Source organism: Mustela lutreola, chromosome 8 (assembly GCF_030435805.1).
Source record: "Mustela lutreola isolate mMusLut2 chromosome 8, mMusLut2.pri, whole genome shotgun sequence".
Classification (NCBI taxonomy): domain Eukaryota; kingdom Metazoa; phylum Chordata; class Mammalia; order Carnivora; family Mustelidae; genus Mustela; species Mustela lutreola.
Genome location: NC_081297.1, coordinates 25233116 through 25252684, shown reverse-complemented (window position 1 = coordinate 25252684; position 19569 = coordinate 25233116). Strand labels below are relative to the sequence as shown.

Here is a 19569-nt window from a genome sequence, read left to right as displayed (position 1 = left end):
CTGAGATCATGACCTAAGCCGAAGGCAGAGGCTTAACACACTGAGCCACCCAGGTACCCCTCTATTTATTTATTTTAGAGAGAGATGGAGCATGCATGAACCAGGGGAGGAGCAAAAGCAGAGGGAGAGCGAAAATCCCAAGCAGACTTCTCGGGGAGTGTGGAGCCCAATGAGGGGCTCAATTTCATGATGCTGTGAACATGACCTGAGCCACAATAAAAAGTCAGACACTTAACCGACTGAGCCCCAAGGCGCTCCTGGCTCATTCATTTTAATTCTTACTCAGCATTGTATCCTACTCAATCTCTATTTTAATTATCCATTCTACCTACATGTGAACATTTGGGGTTTTTTTCCATTTTTCTACTACATCCTTATATCCTTCACCACCCACACATGTGGAAGAATGTCTCTCTGGCACCAGAGTAGAGATGACACAGAGTCACCATATCTGCTTTCTCGGCCGTACCAGAGTAGCTACAATTCCCATGCTCTCTAGCAGTGCACGAAAGAGGGGCCGGCAGCTTTCATCCCTGTAGGTGTGTAAGTTTTTGCCCATCCAGATGACGGGTACCCCTTTGGTTTTTGACTTCTTTGGCATTTCCCTGATTATTAGCAAGGTGATCATCTTTTTTCTATCTATGACCCACACACCTATTTCTTCTGTGAATTTCCAATCCATATCTTTGTTCATTCTCTTGTTTGGTGATTAGTTTTACTGATTTCTAAGAATTCAGCACATATTCTGGGTATTGATTCTTCTCCGCACATGTATGTTGCAAATATCTTCCCCTGATTTTTGCTTGTTTTTTAACTTTGTTTAAGGAGTTGTTGTCCATCTGGATTTTTTTTTTTTTTTAACATGTGTCCCAGATATCTTACTTATTTTCAGTATGAAAGGCCAGTTGTCCCAACACCAGTTATTGAACTATCCATCTTTATTCTTGGAGAGTTGTAATTCCACCTCTGCAGTGATTAACTCCTGACATGATCTGGCCCCTGCCTGCTTTTCCAGCATCAACTCCTCCAACTGCCCAGGCTCGCTAAGCTGCTGACACATTGATTTTCTGTTCCTTGGACATGCTCAGCTTTTGCCGGCTTCTCATTGTACTTACTATTCCTGCTGGCACAGTTTTTCACATGGTTGAGCACTATCTGAGATGATCTTATTTGTTGGCTTGCATGCTTACTGTCTGTCTCCTTCAGAATATATGTAAATCTCATGAGCAGAGGCATGAATTCTTTGTATTTTCCACTTTTAGGATGGTGCCTGGCACATAGTATGCCCTCCATAAGTGTTTGTTGAATGAATGACCAAGCCTCCATCTGTTTACTTGAAAGTCTGTCTAGGTTATCGGTTAGTATGTTCTCATTTTCATGTCAGATATGATCTGGGGCCCCCTGGCTGGCTCAGTAGATACAGCATGCAACTCTTGATCTCGGGGTTATGAGTTCAAGCCCCATGTTGAGTGTAGAGGTTACTTTAAAAAACAAAACAAAACAAACAAAAAAAAAAAAACCTTAAAAAAAAAATATGATCTAGGGGGAAAAAAAACCCTAAAGATAAAATCAAAAGATCTGTAGGCCAGACTGGAAAATTTAGATGGGTGGCAGCAATCAAATTGGTTTGGCTTGTCCCACATTTTTGGGCTTTGAAGCCACCTCTCTTAAATTGGAAGCGTGATCTCTGGGCAATCGGGGTACAAATCCCAGTGGGTGGCAAGCCTACTAACTTTTGGTTTATTTTTCACGGGAATATTCATTTCAGAGTGGGAATGAGGGAGTGTAGAATATGTGCACATATGGACTCCAAGCAGATTTTTCTAATTGTTTACTTAGTTAAATGGGAGGAATTACAAGAAGTGAAGATAGATCACCATGGGGGGGAGAAGGGAAGAGCTGAAACGGACACAGGTGCAGCAGAACATTCTGGTAAATGGGGGGATTTCTGAAAACTATAGGAAGGTCCCCGACCTCGTGCTGGAACACAGTAAGCTTCCTAATACCTTCAGTCATCACTTTAAGGGCAGGGGCTTGGTTCTTAAAGTTGTTGCAGGAGCTGTCCAGACATTTTTAATCAGGAAAAGCATAAAAAGGTATCTTTAAACATTTGTTTGTAATCTTTCCCATAATCAATGTATGCTGTAAAAATTTCATTTAAATTGAAGCTACATATCTGAGAACAAGGATTACTCCTTTGTAAAATTCAAAATATTACAGCTGTGGCAGGAAACACATCCAAGAAAAGAACCTATGTTGATTTTTATGCCCCAGAAAATTAAACTTCTAAAGGTATGATTCCTAATACTCTAAAACCACTATTAAAAACCATTAAAGAGCAGCTCTGTAGGCTTCATACTCTTGATCATCTTAGTGTAAGTTTTCAAGTATTTGAGGAACTGTGAAAAATTCATTTTTCCATGTAATGTTTAAGAAATTGAATTATAGGGCGCCTGGGTGGCTCAGTGGGTTAAGCCGCTGCCTTCGGCTCAGGTCATGATCTCAGGGTCCTGGGATCGAGTCCCGCATCGGGCTCTCTTCTCAGCAGGGAGCCTGCTTCCCTTTCTCTCTCTCTGCCTGCCTCTCCGTCTACTTGTGATTTCTCTCTGTCAAATGAATAAACAAAATCTTTAAAAAAAAAACAAAAACGAAATTGAATTATAATTATAAATTGTAATGGTATTCTTCCCTCCCTCAGTTTTATTGAGATATAATTGTCATATAGCACTGTATAAATTTAAGGTGTACAGCATCATGATTATATATATATATGTATATATATGTATACATAAAATGAAATGATTACAATAATAAATTAGTAAACACCCATTATTCTCACATATAGATAAAAAAAAGATATTTTGGGGGGGGGCGCCTGGGTGGCTCAGTGGGTTAAGCCGCTGTCTTCAGCTCAGGTCATGATCCCAGGGTCCTGGGATTGAGCCCCGCATTGGGCTCTCTGCTCAGCGGGGAGCCTGCTTCTCCCTCTCTTTGCCTGCCTCTCTGCCTACTTGTGATCTCTGTCTGTTAAATAAATAAATAAAATCTTTTTTAAAAATTTTTAAAAAAGATTTTTTTTCCCCTGATGGTAAGAACTCTTAGGATCTACTCTCTTATCACCTCTCATATATACTATATATGGAAGTGTTAACCATAGTCATCATGGTGTACGTTTCATCCCCAGAACTTGTTTTAGAACTTGTTTTATAACTGTATTATAACTGAAAGTTTGTACCTTTTGACCACCTTCCTTCAGTTCCCCCCACCTCTGGTAACCACAAATCTGATCTCTTTGAGTTTTTGTTCTTGTTGTTGCTATTGTTTTCTCTTAGAGTTCACATATAAGTGAGATTATATAACATTTGTCTTTCTCTTCTTATACACTGAGCATAATGCCCTCGAGTTCTGTCCATGTTGTAGCAAATGACAGGGCTTTCTCCTTTTTAATGGTTGAATAATATTTCTGTATACATCTATATGTATATATATACACCACATCTTTATCCGTTCATCTGTCGATGGACAGAAGTGTGTTATTCTGATTAAATGAATAGTCTATACATTTGTTTATAGACTTATTTGTATCATATATGTATACAAATTATGGAAGCAGCCCAAGTGTCCATCGACAGATGAATGGATAAAGGAGATGTGGTGTGTAGGTACACACACACACACACACACACACAGGAATATTATACAGCCATCAGAACATGAACTCTTGCCTTTTGCAATGAAGTGGATGCAGAGATCATGGGGGAAGAAAGGAAAAAATGAAATGGGACAAAACCAGAGAGGGAGACAAACCTCAGGAAACAAACTTAGGGTTGCTGGAGTGTAAGGGATTGGGGGGGTAGTGGGGTGATGGACATTAGCGACAGTATGTGCTACGGTGAACGCTGTGAATTGTGTAAGACTGATGAATCATAGACCTATACCCCTAAAATAAAAAATAATAAATAAAGTAAATAAATAAATACATAATAAATAAATAAATAATAATGAATCTTAAAAATTTTTTAAAAATAAAAACAAAAATAAAACATGTAGGGCCAAAGACTCTTTTCAAATCAAAATTCTTTCAGATTTTTGTTTTTAAAAAGTCAAACAATATAAAGTAATGAAACTTGTATGAAGATTTATATAAGGCACTAAGTATAAGGTCTTTGGAATCCTAATCCCTGGACATAGGAGATATTAAGTTTGGCAAGCCTAACCAACCACTCAGAGTTGAAGGGGCTTTTAGCTCATTCCTCTAGTCTAAAACATTTCTTTTCTGGAAATCATGAAGGTTTTATTTAAAATTATTATTTTCCTATCGCTATTTAAATGTTCATTTCTATAAATAATGTCATATAGTTTCCCTGATCTGGATGAGAATATAAATTTTCTGGTACAGTTATTTCCACATCTATATTGTCTTACCAAGAATAAAGATCATATTTCCAACTTGACTTTTTAACAACCAATAGTGTCTAGCCAGTGTTCTTCAGACATTTGTTTAATAATAATGCAGATGAGTTTTCTACCTCATATAATATCATTTGAGATGCTTTTCATATGCCAGTTAACTCAGGTCGTATGTAAGGTGTGTTCTAGAAATACATATGGGCTTTTGTTGGTTCGATGTGATTTTTTGGATGAATGTTCTGCTAATTTATCTGATGCAGTTAGGGAAACAAATGTTAATAAATGAGAGACTCATCTCCCCAAGGGGAAATGGTAAGCCACCTCTGGTATTTCAGATTAAAAATAAAACAAAACAAAAACACCCCTAGCATGACATGGAAGTCTAAAAGGCAGAACGCGTACTGCTGAATTGTACAGAGACATCACCTTTCACCTCATCTGCTCCAACACGCTCCACTCTTCTGCGCTGACTAGAACAGTTTTCTCTTTCAGCTCACCCACGGCTGGGATGGACACACATCTCACATACGCACACCCCTGCACACACACATACACACACACATCCCTCTTCAGCTCTGACCTTTAATGATGCCCTCTCTGAACAGCTGTCCCTGAAAACAACAAGTCACCCTCCAGGCAGGGACAGGAGCCCTCCCTCTGCACACCTAAAGCCTTCTTCACACTCTGCTTTTACAGCACTTGTCCCGGTCTACCGCAGCCAGGCACTGATGCTCTCGTCCACTGGACTTGCATTATCACAAGGTCAGAGACTATGTCCGTCTTGTTCACAGGCATCCTTGGCAATCAGTAATGCTGCGCTCCCAAATTCCATTCGCTAGTCTGTTCCTGCTGATTCTTCCTTCCAAAGCCCCCTCAAATCCATCCGTTTCTTTCCATACCTGTTGCCATTTCCCTAGTTGGGACCACCATTTCTTTAGCCACAGGTTCTGCAACAGCCTCCTGACTGGTGTCCCTTCCCCCAGGTTTGCCACTTACAGATTCATTCTCTGTCCGGAAGTCAGAGTTGTCACACTACCCTAACCTCGCTAGTGTCATCCCTTCGTTCCCAAGCACCGTGATTTCCTTTGAGCTCTTTGAATTCCTCAGACTTTCTCTCAGCTCTAGACTTTCTCCCACTTGGAATAATTACCTGGCCTCCAAAGTCTTGGCCATAGTTACAGCTGGGGGACAGACAAGTCTCAACATAGCTTCTGTGTCACCTTCAGATGGGCAGGAACACAGCAGGCTTCTGTTTAGTGCCCAACAATTTATTTGCTTCAAGAAGTAATGAAAACCTCTCAGCATGGGAATCTCAGGAAGCAGATTAAATGACATAAATCTCTTCAATATGACCTCAAAGCAATGCTTTTCAATACAGGATATGATTGGGTTTCAGGATGAAGGCTGTATAAACTTGCCTCCCAATAATGCTTGCAAATGTATTTACACTAACTCCCCTCATATGCTTCCATTCTCCTCGGGATCTCAGCGCTGTTGCCGGAAGATGTAGTAAAAAGGATCCCAACCGTTCATTTAGCAAAATGGTTCATTTCTCTGGTTTAAAAAAAAAAAAAAAAAAAAAAAGGCATCACCATTCCCAATGGCACATTAAATAAGCATTTCAGAATTTAAATGTTCTGTGTCTGCAGCGTATCCTCATGGAAGATTAACACTCAGGATGGAACTGTTCTCTGGGAGATCTTAAATCCTATTCCAAATGAGTAGACTCAAGCCATAAGGTGGGGCAGAGGCAAAAATTTACTCCTTCCAAAGATAAATTCAGATTATGAATGTGCCCCGTCCCTGCGCACAGCCTGCTCATCAATCCCGTGACGTCACTGCTCCGTTCACACTTCCCCAATCTCCCAACCCTCTCCTACCACCTTCTTGCACTCAGCTGGTAACCTTGCTTCTTATTTCATGGAGAAAATGCAAGACATGAGAAAAGGCCATCTTCCTCCTCCTGTCTCCTGACCCACCAACCTCTCTCACTGGTGCCCTCACTGTGCCGTGTCCTGTCCCTGGGGAAGAGCTGTCCCTGAGCCCCTCCATTTGTGTAAGAGCTGCACACCCCCTTTCCCATCTTCTCAGGACTGTGTTCCTGTAGGTCCCCTTCTCTTTCTGTCACCATTGCTTTCCTCTCAATGGGATGAGCCTAATGGGCTGCAAACATGCTCAAATAGGTTCTCCATGACTACGTTCCTCTGATCCCATGTATAGTAAGAGTTCTTGGTCCTTGCTGTCCCCATCTGTCCTCTCATTTTCTCTCTTGAAAACTCCACTGCCACCATTTTTGTTTGTCAGCAGTACTTTCCCGTGGCCAAGCAAACCTGCCCATTTCTGTCCTCCTTTCACAAGACTTGCCTCAGTGGGTTCATGACTTCTACCTCAATGGCCCTCCTTCTCAGTGCTTCTTACACATTCTCCTCCATTCTTCAACATTTCTCCAAATGTCAGGCCAAGCTCATTCTCTTCTCTTGGCTCTGCTTTGCTTCCCCCTTCTCTCACCATACTCACTCCCCAAGATGTGGTCCTGAATATCTTCCACACACTCATGACTTCCAAATGTCAGTATCCAAGCCTCTGGCTTGAGCTCCAACTTTACTGATCTACCTTCTCATAGGACTTTGGCTGGATCTCTAATAAGCAGCTCAAATTTCACATGTCTGGATTTGACTCCTAGTATATTTTTCTAAGACTTGCTCCTTCCCTGTTGTTCCCAGTCTCTGTCCCATTCCTCCACGACTTGGGTCAAAATTCTTCCACACCTTTCATCTGTTCCATAATGCAATTCTACCACTTGCATTTTCAAATGAACCCCAGATCCTACCATATTTCAACCCTAACTGCTATCACCCAAGCCTAACCATACTTCTCTCTCAGTGGACAATGAGAAGAGTCTAGTCTCCTTTCTTGTCTCTAGTCTGTTAAACTGAGCCTTGGAAAAATCAAATTCAAATTATCTTACTTGCCTACTCAAAACCACCAGTGGTTGCCCATCACTCCACGAATAAAATCCAAAACATTGACCCTGGCCTTTAAGGTACCTGCCTATATACTTGGCTCTCTGGCCTCATTTTCTGTCACTCTTTCCCTGACTTACTTCAATCTAGTCCAGCAGCCTCCATCTCCCAAGGACACGCTCATCTCTAGATTTCAACAATGACTTCACTACAAGCTGGACCACTACCCATCCTTCAATATTGCTTCATTCCTTCCTTCACTTAATTTAGGTCCTTGCTCAAATATTCCACCTCCTCAATAAAACTCTAACCACCTGTGATAAGCAAAATAATAGCCCCCCAAATGTTTACATTAATCACCCCCAAACCTGTGAATATTATAGGTGGAGTGAAGAAGGGGAATTAAGGTTTCTAACCAGCTGAACTTAAGATACAGAGATTATCCAGGTGGGACCATTTTCATAACAAAGATTCTTTCTTTCTTTTTTTTAATATTTTATTTATCTTTAAGAGAGAGAGAGAGATTAAGAGTCACCATAAGTGACTCTTAATCTCACAAAACAAACTGAGGGTTGCTGGGGGGAGAGGGTTTGGGAGAAGGGGGGTGGGGTTATGGACATTGGGAGGGTATGTGCTTTGGTGAGTGCTGTGAAGTGTGTAAACCTGGCGATTCACAGACCTGTACCCCTGGGGATAAAAATATATGTTTATAAAAAATAAAAAATTTAAAAAATAAAAAAAAAAAGAGAGAGAAAGAGAGAGAGAGCGCGCTTGAGTAGGGGCAGGGTGCAGAGGGAGAAGCAGACTCCCTGATGAGCAGGGAACCCTATTGTAGGACTCTATCCCAGGACACTCGGATCATGACCTGAGCTGAAGGCAGACGCTTAACCAACAGGCACTCATAACTAGGATCCTTTAGAGTGAAAGATGGAGGCAGGAAAGGAGGGCAAGAGACACACCAGGGGGAGAATGACTCAGCCTGACATTGCTGGTTTTGGAAAATGTGGGAGGGCCATGAACCAAGGAATGTGGGCAACCTTGGAAACTGGAAAAATCAAAGGAATAGTTTCTTCTCTTAGAGCCTCCAGCAGAAATACAACTCTGCCAACACCTTGATTTTAGTTCAACCAGACCTAATTTCAGTTTGGCCTCCAAAACTGTAAGATAATCAGTTTGTGTTGTTTAAAGTCACTAAGTGTGTGATAATTTGTTACAGCAGCACCAGGAACACAACAGCCACCCAAATCTAAAATAAATACATGGGTGCAGACACACACCACTCATTTTCCCTTGCTCTTATCTTCCTTTTTCTTAATTTGCCACTGGCTATGCCCTGTAAACCCCACAAGAATACGTAAGGCCTTGAACTCTGTTTAGAACTGTTTAGAATAGAATCTGCTTGTAAAAAGTTACTAACACTCATCTGGTCACTGAAATTTGATTTTATTGTTTGCCAACATGAAGCTTTACTTTCAACTCGGTTGCTGTCTTTAGATAATGTTTTCAAAAGTAAGGTGAGTTAAAATTTACTAACAGGTGACACTTAGACCAGTGGAACAGAGTAGAGAGCCCAGATATGGGCCTTCAACTCTATGGTCAAATAATCTTCGACAAGACAGGAAAAAATATACAGTGGAAAAAAGACAGTCTCTTCAATAAATGGTGCTGGGAAAACTGGGCAGCTATATGTAGAAGAATGAAACTCGACCATTCTCTTACACCATACACAAAGATAAACTCAAAATGGATAAAAGACCTCAATGTGAGACAGGAATCCATCAGAATCCTAGAGGAGAACATAGGCAGTAATCTCTTCAATATCAGCCACAGCAACTTCTTTCAAGATTTGTCTCCAAAGGCAAAGAAACAAAAGCGAAAATGAACTTTTGGGACTTCTTCAAAATCAAAAGCATCTTCACAGCAAAGGAAACAGTCAACAAAACAAAGAGGCAACCCACGGAATGGGAGAAGATATTTGCAAATGACAGTACAGACAAAAGGTTGATATCCAGGATCTATAAAGAACTCCTGAAACTCAACACACACAAAACAGACAATCATATCAAAAAATGGGCAGAAGATATGAACAGACACTTCTCCAATGAAGACATACAAGTGGCTATCAGACACGTGAAAAAATGTTCATCATCACCAGCCATCAGGGAGATTCAAATTAAAACCACATTGAGATATCACCTAACACCAGTTAGAATGGCTACACTTAGCAAGACAGGAAACAACATGTGTTGGAGGGGATGTGGAGAAAGGGGAACCCTCTTCCACTGTTGGTGGGAATGCAAGTTGGTGCAGCTTCTTTGGAGAACAGTGTAGAGATTCCTCAAGAAATTAAAAATAAAACTTCCCTATGACCCTACAATTGCACTACTGGGTATTTACCCCAAAGATACAGATGTAGTGAAAAGAAGGGCCATCTGTACCCCAATGTTTATAGCAGCAATGGCCACGGTCGCCAAACTGTGGAAAGAACCAAGATGCCCTTCAACGGACGAATAGATAAGGAAGATGTGGTCCATATACACTATGGAGTATTATGCCTCCATCAGAAAGGACGAATACCCAACTTTTGTAGCAACATGGACGGGACTGGAAGAGATTATGCTGAGTGAAATAAGTCAAGCAGAGAGAGTCAATTATCATATGGTTTCACTTATTTGTGGAGCATAACAAATAGCATGGAGGACATGGGGAGATAGAGAGGAGAAGCGAGTTGGGGGAAATTGGGAGGGGAGGTGAACCATGAGAGACTATGGACTCTGAAAAACAATCTGAGGGTTTTGAAGGGGTGGGGGGTGGGAGGTCAGGGTACCAGGTGGTGGGTATTATAGAGGGCACAGATTGCATGGAGCACTGGGTGTGGTGCAAAAATAATGAATACTGTTATGCTGAAGAATAAATAAAGAATAAATTAAAAAAACATTTACTAACAGGTGCTTTGAGGAGATAAAGACATTATGATTGAATAGCATGTCCCCCAAGGAGCCTGATTGAAAGGATGAAGGGTATTCAATCTTCCCAGACAATATTTGTGGTAGAGAATGGAGTCCAGATGGGTCAGGTTAAGGACTGATTTTTGTTATAAAGTTTTTCTCATATTTTTGTAAATGCTGACAGAAACACCTTCATCTCCTTGCCATGTATCTGCTCTCTACCATAAGTGTGAGGGTTGGGACTATAGTCCCAAAGAACCATTTCAGTGTCCCCAAAATATGACCTACAAAATATGTCCTATAGGGATAAAAGAAAAACCAGTTTTAATCACATTTTTTCCAAAGACAATTGCTTTTATTGCATTTCCTATCTAGTGTTCTTTTAAAGGTTATAGATACAATTTTATTAGGTGTGGGTTAAAAAAAAAAGTGTGAAATAAGTTGGCATGGCCTGCTTTGGCCTACCAAATGCAAGGAGAAGTTGTATATGTCAAATCTAGGCAGAAGCTTTCACAGACAATGTACAGTTTTCTACCCGCCTTTACAGTTGAGTGCTCTTGAAAGCACACATCAGTAAGGAAACTCCATGGACCTGCATCCTTGGGTGACTTGAACAAGCAATTCCTTACCAACTCATCAAACATTCAACGTGAGCAAGTGATACACTGGTGTGTGATGGTTAATTTATGTGTCAGCTTGACAGGCTCAAGATATTTGACTGAATGTTATTTCTGGAGATGTCTGTGAGGGTGTTCCAAGATGAAATTAGCATTTGAATTGATAGGATCTGTACAGTGGTTTGCCCGCATGAGCAGCCTCTTCTTGTAAAAGGCTCTCGAAACTGTCATGGCAGACCATCAAGTCTATATTCCTGTTGATTCAGGGACAATCAAAAATGGACACAGGCAATAATTCTGCATCTTCTTATTTTTACACATGTAATTGTTACTGGAAAAAAGCTTGGTCTTCAATATTTGGAAACATGTAACCACACAAAAACTGAATTTTTTAACTACTCTACCATCCATACCAAATTTTCACAACCCTTCAGTGAACTCAATAACTTCATTTAGAAATATTTGTGTGTTAATTTTTACCACTATTTTTCCTGATCATAAATAAATACCTGATCATGGTTTTGAAAATGAGGCTAAGAAATGCATTTTTAAAAAAAGAAGAAGAAAAATCCAATTTTAATCACACGTCCCAAAGACAGCCTCTCATCACATACCCCTTCCTGTGCTCTTCAACAGATCTAGATAAAGTATTGAATTTTATGTTTTGCCCTTAACATTAAACAAAACCATTTTCTCATAGTGATTAGGCCATAATTTGCTTGACTACCCACATTGAGGATATTTGGAAACATCACTTTTTTACTGTTTATGCCTCCTTTCTTCTAAAAAAGGATTGGCAACAACTTCAGAATTAACATCTAAAACGTATCTCCCATTGGGAATGGCAGGAAGAAAGAAGCCAGAAGTATCAGAAAATCATGGCTGGGAGAGAAGATGTTCTGGATGGTTGAGGACATAGGTCCAGGGAGAGCAGGGACATGTGTGTATACGTAACACACATTTGAGAGATACCCAGTACTTCGACATATCTTGCTGAAGACGTAAGTTGTGTAAGCGGTGTGGCAAGCTGGAGACATCTGGGCAAGTCACAGGGAATGACAACCAAGACACATGAGAAATGGAGCCAGAAGCTGACTAGAGGGAGTTGGCTTCACTCTTTGTCAACACCATGCACGGATACGGGGCTCTTTGGACACAACAGGTGAAGTTCGAACACACACATCTAAACCGGTCACCTTCTACACCCAAGTGCTTTTTTCCGCTTTCAGAAAAATTTTACAATTTCCTACCTTTCTCCCAGAATGCTGCATGGTCTCTTCTTACCAAGGCCCTGGAAGCCTGTTCCATCGCACAGACCTCTAGTTTCTTGAAAGAATTTTTCAGATTAGGCAACAGGCGCCTAATGCTCATACTACTCAACTTGCTGTGGAGCAGGTCTGTTTCCCATTTCTAGTTAGAGTTTCAAGGACTTCCTTTTTCTAATTGCTTCCTTGGCCACTATGCACTGTAGGGATCACTGCCTCCTCCCTTCTCGTATCAGGACTTGGTTATATTCTGTTGCGTGGAAGTGTAAGCCATTTGGGAAAAGCTTAGGGACGTTGATGGCATCTGTCTGGGCAGCGTGTCAGGCATGGTAGCTGTCATGAGTTGCTCCCAGAACAAGCGAACCATCCAGCTTCCATGATTCAGTGGGGTCAGCAATGCATATATATGTATCTATATATTTTTCTGATTAGCAGCCCTGATACTAATTTTGCATTATGAATTTTTCATAGAGCTGGTTCTATCTGGGCTGCCTCCCCCGCCCCTTTTTCCACTTTCAGCTGAACTTCCCAAAGCCTAGATTTCTGCTGTCCATGAGTTCTGTCACATTTGGGTTATTTCCTCTGTCATTTACTTGATAGCTCTGACCTACATTTTTTCTTCTCTTTGTTCCTGAACAAAACCTGATTTCTTTCTGAGGAAGTTGGAAAAAGCAAGACTTATGTGACCAATATGTTTCCTAACCCTCACATGAGAAAAAGGGCACACCCAATATTATCAAAAAGCAACCCCTGTACCAGTCACGGCACCAGATGCTTTAAGCTGCTTCTTATTGTGGGCTCACTTAACACAAAATAAAACAGACCCCCAACACAAAGGCTTCCGGTCCCCAAGCTAAAACACAACTCTAAGAAAAATCTTACCATTTCAGAGCTTTGAAATATCCTAACCAAACTGTCTTCCATTTTCGGGTTTTGTTTTATTGTTGTTGCTTTAAACACAGAGATGCTAAATTAAGGCCAGGCAAATTTTAGTACTTTTTCTCAGATGACTTCCAAATCTCAACGGCCCCGCCCACCTCTTCCTGTTCATTCTTAATGTGGGTCCCTAATTGCCAGTGGTTCCCAGCTGTCTTGCCTCACCATTACTTTTAGTGTTATGATGATTATCGTCATTAATTAGCACATGCCATTATCTGTCTCCTCAAAATGTTTCATTTGTGTATTTAAAATAATCAGATATCTGCACACTATGCTTTTGCTACTATTGTTGCAATTTGCCCTTCATCATTCCAAAGATGAGGCTCTATTCATTCTGTCTCATCCCTCCCTCCTTTAGCAAGAGGGCTGTAATCTCACAGTTTTACTTACTCCACGCACGGGTTTGGGAAATGTAGGAAAAAGATGAAATGAGCCTTGGAGCAGATTTAGAAAGGAAAGGCATGAATGTGGCAGATGTGATATTTTAAATTGTTTAAGACACGGGGCACAGTTTAGACAGTTCCCGAGGCAAAAGTGAAAGAGATCAATTTGGTGAAGGGGGAATTTTATTCTAGTGAAGTAAGAGAGAAAGACAGAAGGGAGATGAGGGAAGTGGGGTTTTTTTTTTGCAACCACTTGATTTTGTACAGAGCAGGAAAATTATCTACTCTTTGCACCTCCCCCACTGCCATATGCTTCCCTAAGGTTTCCTTCCTCCCTACTTGAAAGGACCACAGATTTTAATAGTGTTCATGCATTTGAAGTGCTGGGCTACTCCTGGTGTCCCAGTTTTTCATTTACACTGAGAAGTCATTTTTAAAATCCAGCTTACATGATAAGGTCAAAATAAAATAAATGATCACTTAATGAAAAAAATCGAACTAAATGGAAGTTTTAAAAAGAAAGAAAGGCAGTTGACCTTACAACTGAAGTTCAAGATCACAACCAGATCCGCAGACTAAATTATAGGCCAGTCTCCTTCAATGCCTAGGTTGGGAGAGTTTGTTAGGCTACCACCGTGAACACTAAATTGTAGACGCCCCAGGGGCCTGAACAAGTTGAAACAGAGTCATTAAAAGGTCAAATTTACTTGAATTCACATGTAATAGGAAAGCCAGACAGAGAAAAGATGGGGAAGTTACAACTATATGTTTAGAGGAATATTTGAAATGTAATACATATTTGTGCCTGAGTCAGCGTGCTCTCTTATGTGAACATCAGATGTGGGTGTTAGCACTCAAAGCCACTACATTTTGTCAGGCAGAGAAATTTTCTTCCTCTTTATGGAAAACCATACATGGCTGCCAAGTGGCAGAGATTAAGACAGGAAGCTGTTGACCTGGGACTCTGAGGGGCCACAGCACACTGTGAGAAGCTGCAACAAACCAGGGACATAGACAACCCATCCTTCCCATCAAGACAAAGCCTCCTTCTAAGACCTCTGCTCTCCACAACCTTCAACCCCAACTGCTTTTCCCTTCTTGATCTTCCCTGGAAGATCATTTTAATTGGACTTTGTGAAGGTAATTGGGGGCTGAGGGGAAGGAAGTGTGAAGGCAGGGCAAGCAGTGCGTCACCTCCATAGACTCTGACCCTGAATTTGCACCCTATTAGGACCCGTCCTCTCCCACTCCCGGAAGGAAGGCGGGGCAAAGAGGCAGGCTCTGTCGCAGGCAGGCAGACCTTTTTTGCAACCCGACATCTACTGCTTACTGTGGTCTTGGGGACAGCTCTTTTTGAACACCTTTGATGTCAGTTTCCTTATTCATAAAATGCGTTTTATGGATTAGAAATAAGGTGTATAAGAGGCTGTTACATAGTAGGTGATCAGTAAATGTGATGACATTGACTGCCAGACCCCGAGTCAGCAGCACCTGTGTTTCTGCCTTTCATCTTTGGTTCCAAGATCATCCTGTACCCCAAGAACAGGGACTTAAACTGCGAAGAGCTATACTGACTCCCACTGCCCCTCCTCTCTCCCCCAGCTTCGCAGTAAATGGCAACCCCTGGCAGTTCTATTATCTGGAGCGCCTGGATAAAGAAATAGGTAGAAATGATGTGTTGAGAGCTAGCTCCCACTCAGTAGCCAACATGGAGCCCCGAGGTCCTCCGATTCCTTTTGCCCTCCATTCCCAGGCCATTCCCAACAGCAACCAAGGTTCCTGGGCCCACAGTACCCCCTGATGGCTAACAGGGGAAACTTTCTTTCCTCAAAGATTCTTCTCAGTGAGACTCCCCCAAGCATTCACACAGCTCACGATCTTGTTCATTCCACCGGGGACCATTCATGTCTCAAAAACGTGTGACTTCCTCTGCCTTGCTTCTTTTTTATCTTCATTTTTGCTCAATTATTTCAGAAACATCTGTTTCCCTCCCCGTTTCTTCCCCTTATTTTGTTCCACTTATGAATCCTCAAATCACTACAGTTATGGTTGTTAAGTATAATAGGATGAGGGCATCTATCTACCATAAAAACAAAAAACAAACAAACAAACAAAAACTTCCATTCATTTAGAAGCCAAATAAGATAGAGTGTAGAACCAGCAGCATTAATCTCTAGAACACTTAGAGATACCCAGATGTCTTCCTCAGAACTTGCACAGAAGGGACGCCATTCACCCCTGGTTCTTTCTCTAAGTAACTCTGACCTTTTCTCGATATTCTTATTATTTTTCTATTTATTTAATTGTTAAAACTGTGTAGGTTTGTCCCCTACTGTTTCACTACAAATATAATTCAGTTACAATAAGGGTTAACTGCATTCCTGTGGGCTGTTCTGGAAACCAAACCAAAGCAAAATCTTGCAGCATTATTTCTCCACGGAAAGTGAATTTAGATCCCCAAAAAGTTGCTCTAGAAGGAACTTTTGGAAAATCTACCTATTGTAATTTAACATTGGACATTTTTTTGGTTGGGAGTGTTCAGTTTTTAAAAATTCATATTGATGTCTGTATTCTCTGGTTTTCATCTGTTGAACCATGACATCTACTGGGATTAGTACTTAGAAAGGTATTCAGATGTAACCTATCTGTGCAGACATCGGTTCTTCTTTTATCAAAGGAAAAATATACTAACCAGATTCTGATTTGGTATGTTATAGGAATGTTCTAGCAGGTTATAAAACTCATGTCCATGATACAGTTTGCTTCTTGGTAGAAATGCAAGAATATCTCTTAAAATATAAATACTTAACTTCCCTTAACTTAAATTCAAATAATACCATTGCCTTATGTCTTTATTTATCCAGGCCTGGGTTTTAGAGACTTTTAAAAACACAAATGGTTTTGATATGGATTATTTTAAAAGCCATTAATTATAAGCTTTATCCTGACTTAGAAAATTTACTCTCAAACTAGACATAGGTCAGTAATCAGAAGCATTTAAAATCCCAATTAAACAACGAGTTAAAAGATATCTTTTACAAATTAACATCAAGTGGCTTAATTTTTCTAATTTCTAATACATTTAAAAGTAAAAATAAAAATTGGGACAGAATAACTGAGTTACTTAATAAAATGGGAAATGAGTTATTGTGACTATATATAGATACATGTGAAAAATATAATTTGAGAATGTTTTCATGAAGTATTTTCTTAATTTGGGCATAACTCAAGGTAAGCCTTGCATAGGATTTTTTTTTCTTTGAAATGGCTTCCGTATTGATAGAATCAAAATTACTTAATTTTTTGAAATAGAAAGTTGCAAACTGGATAAAGTAACAGGTAAATACTATCCTTCCAATTTCATAAAAATGCTGTGAAAATGGATTTTCCACATACATTCTAAGTGCACACTAATGTAATAATGATGAAGAATGATGTCATAAAAATACTTGTGTGGTACAAAAGGTATTTTAACTGATCATCAAAGAACATTATTTGAGTTCACATTTTTACGAAAAGAGATATTTGGTTTCTGATAATGTATACCTTTGGAATTCATAAAGTTTTAGAGGTACAAATTAAAACATTCAGTGTTAATGTTTTTGAAAGCATTACGGTAAAATTATTTTCTCAGGACCCAAAGAGAAAACACCGGAGGAAACCTAACCAGCCTGAATTGGTTAAAATGTATTTTCCCTTTAATTAAATAAGAAACATCTGTCTAGGGATTTTGGAAATGGATGTAATCCATCCACACTCTGCCTGTACTAGTTTGCATCCAATATCCAATATTTTGAAAGAAAATTCTTTCTTTCTGTAAAGAATTAAACAGCAACATGGAGAGATGTCTAGGTCTATAGCAGCTGAGTCTTGCCTCCAGAATTTGGGCACTGGAAATGTTAAGGATCTGTCTTTTCCTGGATTTGTCCTTGGTAAGCAACCAAACTCTCTCCATAATCACGGTTAAGGTAGAACATATTTATTTCTTTAAAGCATCCACTGAAAATGCTCATCTTGGGACAGTAAGGAAACAGAAGTTACTAGGACACATCCAAATATTCAAGGTCAAAGCACCAAGGTTCCCTCTCTGGGGTTCACCGGACATTTTCCTTGCCTTCACTCACTAAGCTGATTTCTCTAGGGACCTGAACAGCCCACAACACAAGACTCATCAGACAGGCCAAATGAGTACAACCAAAGTGGGAAGTTAAGTCCCGCATGCCTCTGGTTCTTTGAAACCAGGACACACCGTTGAGAATGACAAATATCACTTACTGGTGTTGTCAAACGGTATCTGCCTGCACTGCGCAGACCCCTCGGCGGGCCAAGGACAGTAATAGACGGCTCCCCCTTCCACGATGTCTGGCTGGGTGGTGTTGGCTTTGGGCGCCCCCACCAAGACACTCGCTCTGCGAAAGGTTAGAGAAAATCACTCCTTGGGAATCATAAAAGTGGGACGCGATGCAGTCCGTAGCGGGCGTGCTCCCTGAGACTAGGGTTGGGGTCGGGGGCAGAAACATTTATGCTGGAGACCGACTGTCAAACTTGATTTCCTGTTGCAAACCTACGGGCGTCTGAAACCTGGTTTGAAGAGGGTGCAGATAGTCCTAATTCTTCTCTAGGTGGAGCTATGTATACAGTGAGATGAGTGAAGAGGGGAAAAAAATAGCAAAGGACAGAGCCCAGCTGCTTGTAGCCGACAGCACTTGCGCCCAGACACTTAATTGTTACAGGCTATGCAAAAACAGACCGTGTTGTGGTCCGTTGTTTAAACTCGCTTGTTCGGTCCCGGTCCCGTTTTCCCCTTTGTATGATGCTCGAGTCTTTGCTCGGGTCCTGGGAGGTCCCTAGGGCTTGCGTTTTCTATGCAAGTGGCATGTCTCTACTTCAAAGTTCACAAGGCACATCTAGCATGGAAGGGGGACAAGAGGAGGGGGGAGCCTGACGGGACCCCAAGTGCGCAGCGGGATGGAATCCCAAGAATCTCCTTCCACCGGGCTGCGGGGACGGGCGCGCGTCCCCCGGCAGACGGGCAGGGACCCAACCTGTGTCCGGATTCGTTCCCGCGCGTGACCTCCCTGCGCTGGGCGACTTACGTGCGAGCGGCAGGTATATGGAAGTCCACCGCGTAGCCGAAGTAGCTGCCCTCGGGGCCGCTGTACACCGTGAGCTTGTCCACGTCCAAGTTGAACGCCTGCGAGGCGTGGGTCCACAGCACGCCCAGCGCGGCGGAGAAGCACCAGAGGGGCGCGAGCGGAGGCGCCAGGCTGCCCCGGGGACCGCGGCGGGCCCCGGCAGACATCGCCCTCCGCCCCGGCGGGTGCTCAACGGGGAGCGGGAGCCCGAGACGCCGGCCCGGCTCCTTCGCTGGGGCGGCGGGTGGCGGTCCCCAGATGCCCGCGTCCTGCGTCGGGGCGCGCGGCACGTCCGCGGTGACAGCCCCCGGCGCTCCGCCGCGCGTCCGCTGCGGTCTGCTGCTCGCCTGCTCCGCGGCCCGCTCAGGGGCTGGCGGAGGGGATGCCAGCCCTCCTCTGGCAGCGGGAGGGGGCCCGGCGCGCTCACGGCGCCTCCTAGCGGCGAATCCGCGGGCTGCGGGCGGGAGCCCCGGAGACTCCCTGCCGCCCGAGCCCCTGCTGGAGGCCGGCGCCAGGAGCCTGCTTCCGCCGCAGGACTATCCATTGCAGCCGCACCTCATCGACGATCTGAATCCCGCACATCCCACTTCAGGCCATTGTTTTTGGGAGCTGTGCCCCCCCGCATGGGACGAGAGTCCGCTCTAGTTTCTCCTAAACGGAAGAATGCGAAAGCGCACCCCACCACAAGGCAAGAAAAAGCCGGGCTCCTAGCATCACCTCTGCAGCCTGATGACCCCTCAGGGTCCACGCGCGCGTTCGCCTGTGGCTGAGCGCTTAAATCCTACAATGCTCTCTTCCACCCCCACCCGACCCCCCAGCAGGGGTGACGGGTAAACAAAACCTTTCTGTAGGTCTTTCTCAAAGGCTCCGGGGGCGGGGGAGCAGGAGGAGGGCATGTGAATTCCTTGG

At 42.4% G+C, this 19569-nt stretch overlaps 1 protein-coding gene across 1 annotated transcript in view; it reads right to left on the bottom strand.

Annotated features, from left to right (window-relative positions):
• Positions 1-18973, bottom strand: part of ITGA8 (integrin subunit alpha 8) — a 171129-nt gene extending 152156 nt beyond the window's left edge. Inside the window, exons 1-2 of the mRNA XM_059184049.1 lie at positions 18622-18973; positions 17801-17934 (exon numbers count right to left, since the gene is read on the bottom strand). Of these exons, the coding sequence (XP_059040032.1) occupies positions 17801-17934; positions 18622-18827 (340 nt within the window). The 5' untranslated portion in view covers positions 18828-18973. The remainder of the gene's footprint in view (positions 1-17800; positions 17935-18621) is intronic.
• Positions 18974-19569: the final 596 nt, after the last annotated feature.